The following is a 14,838-nucleotide window of genomic DNA, read 5'->3' as shown; positions in this document are numbered from 1 at the left end:
ATATATACTTTATAGTTAGTCCTACTCTTAATTTCTCTTAACACTTTAAAACATTATGATTGTCTCATTAAGCTTGCAAATTCTTTTTAACAAAAAAAAAATGTGAAGAGTTAAAAAAAAAAAGTCTTACTAAGGAAAGGAAACAAAGGCACCATTACATCAAATTAAGGGGAAGAACAAAAGCATCTTAGAGATTCACGCAGTATCCATTAGATGTCACCAAAGTTTTAACAATTCCTTGGGAATTTAAAACGAACACCTTAGGAGTGGAGGGGAAAAAAAACCCACCAACTTCTGCTGTTCTTAAATTGTTAGCCCTCCTCCACCTCCCTACCCTCCCCGTTCCCCCCCCCCCGGCCAATATATAACTCATTTCCTCTCTGGCATGATAATGACTAAAGTATCAGTTACTCAAATCTGCCTCATGCTTCTATTGCACACCCACTTCTTTGGTTTCTTTTGAACGTGCTTTTTTAGATAAATAACTCTGAAAGAACAACAACTATATTTACAGTAAAGTAAAAAGTTTTCTTGCTACATTTTTCCTACTTTTAAATCAAGTAAATCAGCAGTCTGCAGATTTTGGTAATCAGTTTTTCAATTAAGAATTTAAAAACCATAAGGAAAAAACCTTCTGAATTACTAAAAGCAGGAGTGACTAAGCTCAGTCATCAACGCAGCCAATAAATGTTAATTTTATGCTAAACTGGAAACACGAATACGAAATTCTACTTTCTTTGCCTGACTGAGCCTTTAACAAACAAAGAAGCAGAGGAAGCTATTTTTGTCTTTCAGATATGATAATTCAAAATTATCCAGCCTAAAAATGGATCACTGAGCCAGAGGAAAGATCTGACTTACAATGAATACCAAATGCATCTGTAGTTACAGCTTATGTCTAAACACTCACTAGATGGGCATTTCTCATGGAGTTATCTGAGACACTCTCCACTTTTCAGAATTCAAGTAAGCAGCCACCTTTTAGCTTTGCTGCACTTTTCAAACCCCCCCTTACACATTTATGGAACCAACTTCTCCAATAATGACTTGTATGTGCAGCTCCATTTCCATTCTTATTTAGCTTTTGCCTCTCATTCTTTCCCATTATTTCTATTATCTTTATTTCTTTTCCAGTGTGGATTTACGCAGTTAAAAAACCATAAAACTTATTCACAATATTAGAACATCCTAAAACTTTAATCTTGTAGAACTAGTATTTCAACTTTCCTCTGTATAAATACTATTTCTATTTAAAACCCGTCCTCCTGTCAGCTGCTAGTTCTCCTTCCTCAACTCTTACCTTCTTTTCAACTTTCTCTTTACCTTCTCCAGAAAGACCACTTTAAAGCCTTCCACAAATTTCACAGAACAAACCAGAAGATCTCACATGCCTTCCATCTATAACAGTTCTCTCACAAATTATACAGTAACTATTTGAAAACAGAAAGGTAGTGCAAATCAATTTAATCTCAAACATAGTGCTCCAACTAATTCTTGTCCAGATGGTTTAATTCATTTTTTAACCCATCAATTTGCACATCCTTACTTGTAAAGCTACCATTAAAGCAAAGAAGAAAAAAAAAAAAAAAAATCTTATTTCATAGCATCCTAGAAAATTGATTACAGTTTCACAGCTTGCACCAAGATAACTTGGAGAACTCTCTAGGCACACAGAGGGTTGCAAACTGATGTACAAACATGCAGAATCCCTTACTTGTGGGTGCAAGATGCTAAGTGACCTGGCTTATGGAACTAAGTCTATAGCAAAATTCAGGTACCCCGGCATCACAAAACAGTCTTCCGAATAAAGAAAACTACTCTCTGCTGCTCTTTGTACATTGGGTTTGGCATGCTATACTGACATTTGGTAGCGTGCATTTTTCCTGAGTGTCCTTTGGCCCCCTTTTAACCAGGTTTCCACACCCCACCAAGGGCTTCTTCAAGTTTGTCTCTGTAAGCTGCATAACGCTTCTTTAAGATTTGCAGTTGCTCGTTTTCCTCTTTGTCCAGTATACGCAAGAAGTTTTGCAGTTCAGGAATAGTAAAAGCTTCCCACTGGAAAGAGAAAAAGAGAAGAGGATGGATGAGATGAACAGAAAATATACAAATAATTTATATGTACAGTATTTTTAAACAAAACCTCAGACACTCAAAACAATTTCAAACTGAAACAGTATCAGGCACCCTCCTTGCAAATCTTAGGGATCTGAAAACATTTTTAAACTGTTTTTTGTTCTGCAAGTAACAACAGGTCAGTCTAAGCACAAATGAAATGTTTACAAAAGGCACAAAGTAAATATAACAAAAAAAAATTCTGCTTCCGAAAAATGGATCGTCTTGTCAGCACAGATCAAACAGGAGCCCACTCATCCATGAAGCTGAACAAACACACAAAACCAGCACGAGTGTAACATACCATGACTTCTCCAGTTTCATGCTCACGTAGAACAAAACTGAGCATTTCTGTTCTGGGGCCTGCCACCAAACGCAGGTAGAGGGGATGTTCTCGGTCTGACAGCTTGCATGTATAAACTGCAGGAGAAGAAATCACAGTAATTATCATCTTTCCTAATGATGTTTCAAGTGCTTTGAATGATTAACACCAGCTAATGTTAGAAAATATCAGAGATATGCAAATGTAGCCACAAAATTACGCATTCTACACACTGGTTTTGAACAAATGAGTTTTAGGGAGGAGCTGAGCAGACGACTGATGGTAACAGTGCAACACTACATTCACACAGGAATGAAATGTCCTCCAGTCAGCACAGTACACCATCTGAATACATGCAGGGGAAAAAAACACAAGAAAAAAAATACAACACAGGTCTGCTGCCACAACTAAGCATTTAAGGCATCAGAGCTGTGGGTATCACCACCCTGATACCTTTTCCACTGAAAATCTCATACACAAAGTCTAAGAGACAGCTCCGCCTGCCTGACACGGTTGGTGTGACTGACAGCCAGAAACATCTGAACTCTTGAAACTGTTCTCAATGTCCATAGAAGAGGGTGGATTCTAAGAGAACACAATGTTGGCAAAACGTGCTTTTCACTAAAAAAACCTTTTGCATCTTCTGGTATTTCCAAACCCAGTATACAACAAACTTCTAATGGCAGGCAGTGCACTGGGACAGCCATGTGCACTAGCACACATGAAGGGAGTGCATGTGCCCATGATGCTCGTCACTTCAACAGCTCTCTGCCAATGCAAGGACTTCAGGTATCATAGACACCATGGTTTCTCTTTTTAAAAATCTGTCCTGTAATTCAATCTCACAAATCTGCAGTATATCGGGCTATTTGAAAGTTAGAGCCTGGTAAGGGGACATCTTAAATAAACTATAATGCATTGCAAGGCACAGGAAATCTGTGTAAATGGTTTAGTGGGTTCTCTTGTCTTTTGTGAATTATCCTGAAATATCCCCAAATCATTTACTCTCTTACATATGCTACTTTTCACAAAGAAAAAAAGATGAGAGAGCAAGATTGTCACCTTCATTTATCTGAGTTCTTCCACTCTGCTTATTTCAAGTATTGCTATAGCACAACTCCCTCCCCAAACCCCCGTAACTAACAAAATGCCACAAGCTAACTTATACCTTGGTCTTCCTTGTGACAGCGCTTATAAAGTGCAAACTTCGCAGGGTTGTCAGCCACAAAAAACTTTTTGAGCAAGGCCTCGATAACTTCACGAACAGTATTGGTGCTGCTGATGTGAAGGGTATTCACGCAGCCATCCGGCAAGTAAAAAGCAGTGTCATTATTGCTGTGAGCGCACCTCGCCTGGCTCTGGGAAGACTGCACAGTGATGGGTCTGCATAGTTCCATCTGAACTTTGATGAAGCCAGTGTAAATCCCATTTGCGTTCTGCAACAGGAGGAAAGTATTGAACTGTTAAAATTAGTAATGACCAGTTGTGACACAGTAGCGGAGCAGGCACATTAAAATGGTCATAGTGAACACAATTTACATGCCACTGTAATACGTGACGTCTCATAGGAAAGATATTGTTTCAATAATTCAGGCGTTTATACATTTCTGGTATACCTGCTGAATATTCATTTTTTTCTTAATAACTACTGAATTCTAAGACTATTAGGATCTCATCAAGCAAAAGGTACTACAAACTAGTGACAAGTTTTCACATTAGGAGAGAACTATGAAGTGAAAAAGACCACTAACATGCATCTTTAACAAAGATTTTTATGCAGAAATACAGAAATTATCTCCCACATTTTAGCTGTGCTTGTCAAATTAGTCCAAGGCATTTAGATGCTCAAATCCTGTTGCAGTTCAAAAAGAATTAGAATAAATGCCAATCTAATCAACATTTCAAATTATTTATTCCAGTTGCTTCTGAAAGACAAAATAGCAAAATTGATCAAGCCTTACTGAGCTAGAAGACTTTAGGCCATCTGGTTTTAGGCATAGTAAGTCCTGACCCACACAAAAAACCCCTTTTTAGTACATAGGTGTACTTACATGCTTTAGGATATAATGGAATTTCAAAATTTCCATATACTATACACCCACAGGAATACGTAATGTATCAGAAAAATCTGGACAACGCAATGACTGAGTAACAGCTTGCCAGGCAGAGAGATGTGAATTTTATTAATACGATCTGCAGCAGGCTGGACTGAGGCTTAGACCTCTTCCACAATCCTTGGAAATGAAAAGTCTATGTGCATTCCATTGTCTGTGTTGTCTGTGTTATCGGGCGGGGGGAAGGAAGTCTCCTCATGCTGAAAACCTGTATGACTACAAATTAAGTCTCCCATAATAAATATTGCATGTTTTAACTTTTCTTGTTGGTTGAGCATCTTTATCAGAGAGATACCTGACAAAAACTTAGCTACACAAACAAGATAAATATACCTTCATGTTTACCAGCTGATGGTTTTCATCTGACAAATTTACATCTTAGTGTCAAGAGTTTACCTTAAACACAGTTCAAATGACATATTTTTTGTACTACAGTTTGTTTTAATCCATATAAAGAGACCTATGTGGATAAAAACATTTCAGATGTGAGATTTTAATTTGCAGATCTAAGAAAGAGCCTCTTATAAAGCCATTAAAACAGAGACAGGTTTCATACATAAGATGCTGAGAATAAAGTGATTCACAATGCACTACAAAGTTACAGTTCAATTGCTCCTATTAAAAATTACAGGAATCCTATGCAAAACTTACCAAGGTCATCTTTAATTTATCAGTGACAGATGAATTATAGCTTTGTATCTTCTCTTTAACTTCTTCTTTACTGAGATAAATGTGAGGTTCTGTCTCCTTCTGAACATCCTTCAACAACAACAGAGACAACAGTTTTAGAAAACAAAATAAAACTCAATTCTTTTATGACTTTGGATATCAGCACTCTTAGTCCAAATGGTAATTAATCCACAAAGGCTCAACATACAGTAATTAGCTGTACAGCAACAGAAAGCATTAACAAGTTAGGCAAATCAAACAGAACACTTGGCCTGAATGGAGATGGTTAAATCAACAGACCCAAAGACACTTGTGTCCTCTTTTTGCCAACTGTTTTCATTCAAATATTTATCAGCAGTATGTAAAACAACTCAGCTCATTTCATGGCTTGATTTGCTCATGTCAATGCTATGCAATATTGTTAAGAATACAGTTGTAATTTTCATAAAATATTACTTAGGGCACAAATGAGTATTTCTAAACAAATGAAGAATACCTATGAAAATAGCAGCAGGTACCAACAACTAACACCAACAATCCCTGCGTGTGCCAACAACGTAAGAGCATCCCTGCATTCCAACGTGACAGACAGCATGTTACGCACAGGGTCACCGACTACTACGTGAACCATCACAAGTAACACTCTAGCTATATAACGTTACACCAAACTCATGTTTTTTCCACGGGGAAGGCCCAATTACATTTCTCAACTGCTGCTTTTACAAGCTTGCTACGTATTTTACATGCAGCAGTAAAACCAATCCCTGGAGCTGGATTTTATCCAAACAAACATTTGTTCCCAATCCGTATTCCTGCAGCAAACTAGCGTTATAAATACACTCCGGTTTCCACCGCTCGCACTAACGCCATATATAGTATGAAAGAGTTTCAGCTCTCAACTTTAATGATTTCAGACTTCACTTAGAAAGGGAGAAGCTTTGAAGAAGCTTGCAGCTTTCGGGGTACATATAAACACAGGAATATACATTCACTGTATGGACAAACCGTCAAGTTACAGTGCTCCAATCTGTCCTCACAAGGACATGCCAGCTGATCTTATCCTAAGAAAGGATTTCCTCGACTTCAGTGGCCAGTCCTGTATCAGTCTTTTGGACACCACTCTGCACACACCTTCGCAGGCACTTCAGTTTGCCAGAAACAACCCCAAAGATGAGCACATCTGGTGTGGAACTGTAAGTTTCCATTTGCCAGAAACAATCTGCAGAACTTTTTCTGTCTCCTAATTTAAAACCAGCTAGTTTTAGCTCTTTTGGGTTTAGTTTTGCTTTTCCTATATGGTATTTTACTAAATGACATGCTGGAGCAGACTTTTTTCCCCATAGCTATAAAAAGAAAGGTGTGGTCTGAACGGAGATCTGGGAGTCAGAAGCCTTGAATTCTGATCAGGGCTCAGATACTGACTTCCTGCATAACACAGAGAACATACCTTTACCTCACAGATCAGGAAACTGAGGCAAAAAGGAACACCAGCCAAATACAACTCTCCTCTTAGCTCCTTAAGCACAACTCTAAGATTGTGTAGCGTCTTGCACAGTTGCCAGACCCCACATAGTCTATTACAAAATACCAGATTACTGAATGTTTTCAGAATCCAAGTCTCCATTTTCACTACAGAAATTAAGCTTTCTTGCCCTTCTATTTTTCATCTTCCCTCTCCCCCAAACTGCCCTAATAATGACAGATAGAGCTTCATCTAAACTTCTCACTTCATCTCCCTAGAGGCCCTTACAGCTTTGTAGTGTTCTATTCGGGGGCAGATGAATAGTTAGAAAACGAAGCAGGCACAGAAAAAAGATACCTAAGTAGTATTTTTTTCTCTGAAATCGAGGTAAACATTATTGCTGTTTTCATGCTTAAAGTAAGTATCAAAAGCCACAACCCATAGTCAGAGTCTGGAAACACAGGCATTCTAAATGTTGACTTCAAACAGTGCTGTGGGAGTGGGCCGAGACAACCTTAGCAGTGGGTACTCAAAGGGCAGGGAAGAGACTGCAGTCCTCTGGCCATAAAGGCCTGGCAGAGCATTTGCCATGTATATGACTGATTTCAAGAACCCAAGCTTTAACTTGGAACATTCCTAGTCTGTGTAGCTGCAGATAAGCCCTTTCACATGGATACCAGCCAAGACTCATCTCTCTGAGAGACAAGCATGTGGTGGAGTTCATACCCCTCCAATCTGCTGACACTACGGATACTGAACTTCCAATAATGGACACCTCAGTTTTAATATTTATCATTATTCCATTGCTGATTGTTCAAACACGTACCGCTCATGTACCCTGCTGGAGCTGGTTGTCACCATGATTACTGAAGTCATCCACAGCATCCATTATCATCAAGAGAAAACACTAACCAGAAAAAAAGAAAACACTCACATAAGGAAAACCTTTCCTGTGTTCAACCCTAGTTGAAAATGGTATACAGTTTTTCTCCAACATTTCTGGAGCTGAATTGCTCTCAGTATACAGTGGCACTTGACTTTTGCCATACAGCTTTGTCTAGCCATGCTTTAAGTGAAGATAAATAAGGTTTTTTTGGCCAGCGTACTTAGGTGAATGGAGGAAGACTTGGCAAACTCTCATTTCCGACAGTTCTCTTATATCCTTCTGCACTTGTCACCTCGTAACAGGACCCACTAAAGGAAAAGTCCTCTGCTAACTCTACTGTGGTCCAGCAGATCAAATTCCACTTTTTTATCTCAGCAGGTAAATCTATTACCTGTAGAAGACCTTGAGTCATCCAATACAACAGCAGAGTAACAGCAGTCATTAACTCATGTCTACCATGCTTTACAATATGCTTGTATCACGTTGCTCTGAAATGGCCACCAAGTGCCTGAAGCCACACCTGCTCAGCGTGGGACTACTGGGAAAGCAATTACTCCAACCTCAGCTGTTCTAGACAAAGGAGAAAGGGTATTTCAGAGGTGAGATTTAGATGTTACAGCCAAGTACGTCTATCATCAGTTCTTCTTACAGTTCTGCCTGGTCTGGTGAGAGGCGAAGCCAGTCTATGTCACCTGGTGGCTCACCCAGCCCAGGACAAAAGCTGCTTTTTCCACCATGTCCCTCCCATGCTCCCCAGGCATGCTCTGCAACCCCGGCACAGCTCCTCAGAGCCAGCGCACTGCTGAGGTGCGAGAGGTGGCATGCTCCAGACAGCCAATTCATCTCTAGGCCAATTCATACGCAGCTGATTCATCTCCAGCTCTCTACAAAAACGCCCAGCGTGCACGCCTCACAAAATCTGTATGCTGGGAATTGTGAAACTCCCTTTCTTCAAAAGTTAGGCCTGGTGATGAGTTTCCTGACCACAGATTCTTGCATATGTCACAGCAACAGGGTGAGGTATAAACACAGCCAGCAGAGCAGTTCACATTGTGTCGTCTTCTGTCAGCCAACACCTAGATGCTGCTGGGCTTAATAATGGCACTTCTGGGTGCTAGTGTTCAAAAAAGGAGTTTTCTCTATAAAACAATGCACAAACATTTCAACATTATTTTCATTTAAAAAAACCCCAAACAATCAAACCTGAGTGAGGTGTGACTCCTCCACCACTTAACCAAATTGTATTCTCTGTATCGGCTGCCATGTTATCACTCTTTCCTCCTCCCAGCCCAATTAAGTGTGTTCTCATCAAAACTCCTGGTCTCCTTCCATTCCCTGCTTCTCATGTTATCTGTTACTTCCTCAGCCCAGCACAGATGTGAAAGATAAAAACTAATCTCAAGGAGACAGTTGAATACATCAGAATCCATATAGATGATGTCTCTGGGTCCAAAACATTACTTCTAATCCGAGCTATTCATTTCTGTGAAAATCATGCTGTCCTTCCCAACACTTACAGCACACGCCATTGGCGGACGTTTGTACTAAAGCCATTCCCCAGGTCAACCAAATCATCATTTCCTTCTCAAATGAAATTCCTAAGCAACAGCTGCCAGTGAGAGGGAAATGAGGCAAGTGCTTTCATTTCCCCAGGGGGAATAGCTGGTCTTTCATTAGAGCTCATGATGCAATGCCTCTTCACAGTTGAGCTTCCTCTCAAACAAAAAGGGCAGAAAATGGTTTTTTGCTTTGTTGCCTCCACCCCCCATGCACATCTCATTTATTGTATCGCAGATGTTTAGAGAAGCAGCACTCTCTTTTTAACATTCATGCCCAGTGCAAAGCCCCCCAGAGATTAGTTCAGCTTGAATCCTCAAGGAACAGAACTAAAACTGCACAGATTACAATTAAAATGAACTGTAAATCAAGTTGTGGTCCCCAAAAAGACGAATCGCACCACATCTGGGACTTCATGAAAGTCCAAGTCCCACAGTTACTGCCAAAACCTAGTCCTGCATGCAGTAAGAAAACGCTAAACTCAACAGCTAGCAAGCTGCCGTGGCACGAGGCTGAGAAAAAGCTCCACAAAGAAAACCCCAAAACTCTGAAGCCTGTTTCCTCGGTATCCCTGCCTTGAGACAGATGCATGGCTTCCCCAAACTGCTGCTATAGGCTTTTATTTATGGGGGGATACAAGAAGGTCTCTCTCTTCTATCTAATCTCCTATTTTCACAAAACTTCTAGAAATTAGCATCTCTTGAGGAATGGGGAACCAAGCTCCTCTTAACATCTCAGCTTGACAAAGGAAAATATAATGGATGAAAGGTTAACCTATCCCAGGAACATATTAAAGTATTTTCATAAGAAATCTAAAAGAAAACAAAGACCTGTGGGAGCTCAAGCCAACCTTTAAGCCATGTCAGTCCCTGTCCCCTGCCCTCACATTTCATATTAATCCCACACATACGGTGACCCTTGATTCAGTCAGATGAATGAATGAAGATGTCCTGATCTTGCTCTAAATTGTGGCCAGGAACCATTTTTGAAGCAAAGCACTGAGGCTTTGACAAATAAGAAATGCAGCCTCATCTACATTAAAAAAATGTAAGCCTTGTTTAGCCATAAAAATTGCAGCTAATGCATCCTACTTACATCACATTTGCATTAACGAAAGGATTTAACTAACAGTGCTATCATACAACAAAAAAGCGCAGCAGAAAATACAGGAAGGAAAACAGAGAAAGGGACTTTGATCTCAGTTGTTGCTACTTCTACAAGCAAGAACACCCTTTCCTACAGCCTGCCAGCACTGCCACGGAAAAAGACAAATTGAAACCTTGCATTTAAATTATTTTGAAACAAACCTCTTGCTCCTTCCTCATCCTAACTCTCCTGAGAGCAGAGCAGCTTTGCCAGCAACAGCAATTTCTCCTTCCATCCTGGGGCAAGGCCGCACTCAGAAGATGTGCTCTTCCTTCATTTGAAAGCCTGAGAATCACCAGGGAGAGCTACTGGTCATGTCCATCCACAAATGGTCAGTCAGAGACACCAGAAGCCAGGAAGGTATGGAGAAGACCAAATAGGGGCAGGGGAGACAGGGAGGCATATTAGCATCCAAGCAGCTCCAAGCACTGCACCTTCTCATACAGCTGCACCTTGAAATGTTTGTGTCCTCCCAAATGGGGTGAGGTTGCTCTCTGGGTCAGGGAAAGGGGAATTTTCTGACAGGACAGATGTGGGCAGAATAATCTCTGTATCCTCTTCAGTACCTTTTGCTTTCTGCACTCCGTGTGATCCAGTTCCCACCCCTGTCAGTGGCACACAGGGCAAGGAAACAGTCTCTTTTTTAGAAAAAAACTTCCTAAGCAGGTTTGGCTGACCTGAGTCTTAAATAATTATCCTGACAGTCAGAGCGAGATCAAGAACAGCCTGCACCATGCCCTCCTGAGGTAGCAGGAGAAGTGGCAGCCTCCCAGGTCAGGTGTGCGGTGCATCCAGCCTGGCATTCTCCCTCCGACAGCAGCAGAAATAAAGGCTATTTCGAGCCAGCACATGAACCTTTTCTGCAGCCTCTCTGCTGGCATCCACAAGTGCTGTGGCAGGAATTTAGAGGGCACCTCCCTTCCCAGCCTGTTTAGTGTCCATTTATGGACCTGGTGATTATGCATGCACATAAACCCGTTTTGAACCTGCCGACACTGCCCGTCTCTACACCTCCTGTGGCAGCAAGTTCCAGAAATTCATGACTGCAGTGTGAAGAAGCATTGCCATCTGCTTTAAGCTGATCTTCTATTACGAGAGAAGATAACTTCTGTTAAATATATTGAGTGCTCCTTAATCCTAATATGGCAGGACCTGGTGAACCAGAGTTTCATGTCCAGCTTATCCATCACCTTTGTGATTTTCTAAACCATGATCACACACCTTTTTTCTTCTCCAAAGTGAGGAGGCCTGGCCTCCTTAGCCTCTCCTGAGGCTCTATCTTGTCAATCATTTTAGAGAAGGGCAACTAACTGCAGTAAGCCCTTCCTGAGATGTGGCGACCAGAGCTGCATGCAGAACTCACGACACAGGTGTATCAAAGCTTAGGCACTACTCTTTATTAACTTGCACACTACAGTTTTGTGAAAAATCTTTACCTAAGATACCCATGACGCAACGTGGTCTCTCTTCCAAGGCACTTCCATAGTGGTTAAAGAAATCCCCATGCAACTACCACAGCTTATAATTTTAGCATAATTTTACAAGGTACAGACATTCCAGTTAATAAGTACTTGTTACTTTCAGACTATTTTCAGTTTTTCCCAACTACCATGACACTGTGCGGCTTGGCATGCTAATCAAAGCGCTGAATGACAAAGGGTAAAGTAAAGCATGATGGCTCCTGTCTGACCTCTCTGATGTAAACACTCAGATGTTTATATGGTGAATATTTTTAAGCAGCAGAGAAACAAACCCAAGAACTGTAACTTCCCCTTATTCCTTTTAAAAAATTATTTTCCTTCAAACAGAGGCAATATAAACACAGTTAACTGTGAAAGGAAGGCTAGAAAAATAAATCTGTTTGTTGGTGACATTAACATTGCTGCTTAAGTTTCATTTAAGTTTATCATGACCTCACCTCTGAAAACCCCTAGTTACAAACCCTGTCATACCCTATATGGCTGTACTTTAACTACTGGCATGGAACCCAGTTTTAAAAAGCCAGTCATCTGTTTAAAGTGAAAACCAACTGTATGAAGAATAGTATCTGAGGCTTGGCATTAATTCTGTCCCCAAAGACACAGCAGGTTTTATGCAGATTTGTACTTTTTCCCCCCCCCGCCATATTTTTAAAGCAATAAATTAAATTAAGTAAAATTTCACAGCTGTTTCAATTTTGCATGTTTCAGTAAAACTAGATGTCAGAAACATCACAAAAGTAAATAACCTCCTTCAGGTCTCCTCTATAGAAAGCATGTGAGTTTTCACTGCCGGCTATTTAAGCAGATAAGGGGTTTAATGAAGTAAAAATGGATTACCAGCCTCTTTGTGACCTGTACAACAAAATCTAGCTTGTAGCAGACAGTTAAGAAGCAAGCTTATAGAAGATATCATATAGAAAACTAATTAGTATATCTTGAAAAGACAGTTAAGTATGGTCTGGAACCTGAACTATTAATACAGTTATCAATCAGACAATTAAGTAATATTATGCCCCTGGGTGATTACACCACAGTATTTGCAGATGACCCTGCAATGCAAGAATCCAACATGCTCCATCTAACAGCAGGCGCGAAGAGGTTGTTCTAACGACAACCCCCCAGGTCTTCAAATGCAGCTATCGACATTTTACACTAAAACTGGTATTGAAAGCCAAGCAGCCGTTCCTGGGGAAGCCCAGTGCAGGAAGAGCAAGCCCCATGCCAGGCCAAGGCATGTGGTCTTCTCCCCGTGGTTACCACTGGCACTTCTCAAGTCTGAGGCAAGTTCAGTCATGGGCCTTGTCTCAGCAGAAGCTGGGTGATGTGCTGGCTTTCACCATGTACGTCAAACACCATTTTATCTTTAGAGCAACATTCCCTTCCCGGGTTTGGCTGGGTAGTTCAAAGATGGTGTCATCAAATTATTTTTTAAGCCTTCTGACAAAACCTGCTTGTATCGAGAAAAGGCAACAACTTTCTAACCAGGCCCAGGTTCAGGGCTGGTGTTAGAAACGGTAAGCCTGCACATGGTCACAGTCCCACCAACCAAGTCATTTGTGTTTGGATCTGTTCTACTTGAAAGAAAAAGAAGAAAACCAAAACTCTTAAAAATGGCACAGTAACAATCCTCATCTAGGAAATACCATGTAACTCATTGGCTCTTCTGATACAGTGCATCCCTGACAGACAGTTTTTCCCTTATCACAGACACTACAATGAAGACAATGTTGTTCAAAAAGATGCACGGTCTTCTCAAGCAAATACTGGTCATGGGTGGGGAAGTTCCTTGTTCGAGGAACGTAGAGTTCCCTAAAAAATTCAAGAAGTTGCTGTTACTGTCTCTCTCTCAGTCAACCTAGCGCTGATCTCATATTTGAAGCTCTTCTGAAGGGAAAAACCCCGCCTCTACCACACATGCATCTCAAAAATCCACAAAATTTAGGAAGTACAACTCTCTATTTTTCAAGTAAAATCTGCATTTCGAAGGCCTCAAAAGCCCATAACAATAACCTTGTGCGGAGGCAGGGGGGATGTTAAAAGTTGTAAGAAATCCCTGGTATCTTTACTAAAGTACACATTCTTTAAGCCAAAGAAGCTGAAGTATCTTCTTAGTATGTTGAATATGATCACGATAAAACCATCATATGCATTTACAGTCAACTTAGTAACTGCTGGTTTACATACACACACATCAAACAGCAAGAGCTAAAAACTAAGTCCATCTAAAACCTAATAAAGTTTTCAGTGACTGCAGCTCTCCTTCAACAGAGCAAGCTAGGTTTTCATGAAATAAGCCCATAGGAAATATTTTTACGCCAACACTACCTCTCTCACTGCACTTTGTGTAATTAACACTCTACACAGCTTCCACAGAAATATTTAAAAAAAGGAACCAGTCTCTTCAAAGAGGCACCCAAATTAGATATTTCACATAGTGCAGACAAAAGGAGGCACCTCTGCAGCCCAGCCTGCATGAAGAATTTCTTTCTCCTTTTACACTCTGTAAAATTTATATCACCTGGTACATTTCATTAACAGCTAATACTGTAATGACTGCACCCTCCTGCACAGCCTTGATATTAGCATGTTTTATTAAAACAGTGCAGTATCCAAAAGACTGAAGCAGAACGCTACAATGATTAGCTTTGCCTACTGCTGCCAGATCTGATCCAGCAAAAATTCATTTCAGTATTTCAGGAAAGAAAAAAGAAGAGGGGGCAAACTACACAACCATCTCAGCACCATCACTGTGCACTACTACAGTGTAAACTTACATTGACCTTAATGATAGGATTTTACCTCTCTCTTATATCTCCAGCCTTAAGAGGTCAAATGCTGAAAAATAAATACCAGAACCCTTTAGTCAATTATCTATCTCAAGGCTGCAGCAAACAAGAATTTTTTTAGTTCTTTCCCCACCTTGGTTCAATATGACTGGAGTTCCTGTTCTGAACTTACTAAAGTTTCAGAGCTCAGATTTGACTGCCATTCTAGTAAGAAGGAAAAGAAAGGAAAGGCTTGAACCAGTCTTGGATCCAACTTTGCTGCAACTCCCTGGTTTAAGTTATTTTTCTTATCTTGCAGATGAT

At 40.5% G+C, this 14,838-nt stretch overlaps 1 protein-coding gene across 1 annotated transcript in view; it reads right to left on the bottom strand.

Moving 5' to 3' along the window:
- Positions 1 to 337: 337 nt before the first annotated feature.
- RASSF3 (Ras association domain family member 3) overlaps positions 338 to 14,838 on the bottom strand; it is a 52,033-nt gene continuing 37,532 nt past the window's right edge. The window contains exons 2-5 of the mRNA XM_068400972.1: positions 5,200 to 5,307; positions 3,603 to 3,870; positions 2,417 to 2,532; positions 338 to 2,055 (exon numbers count right to left, since the gene is read on the bottom strand). Coding sequence (XP_068257073.1) covers positions 1,906 to 2,055; positions 2,417 to 2,532; positions 3,603 to 3,870; positions 5,200 to 5,307 — 642 coding nt within the window. The 3' untranslated portion in view covers positions 338 to 1,905. The remainder of the gene's footprint in view (positions 2,056 to 2,416; positions 2,533 to 3,602; positions 3,871 to 5,199; positions 5,308 to 14,838) is intronic.

The sequence above is a fragment of the Nyctibius grandis genome, chromosome 5, assembly GCF_013368605.1.
Source record: "Nyctibius grandis isolate bNycGra1 chromosome 5, bNycGra1.pri, whole genome shotgun sequence".
Classification (NCBI taxonomy): Eukaryota; Metazoa; Chordata; class Aves; order Nyctibiiformes; family Nyctibiidae; genus Nyctibius; species Nyctibius grandis.
Note: the sequence above shows the minus strand (reverse complement) of the source record. Positions and strands in the feature narration are given on the sequence as shown.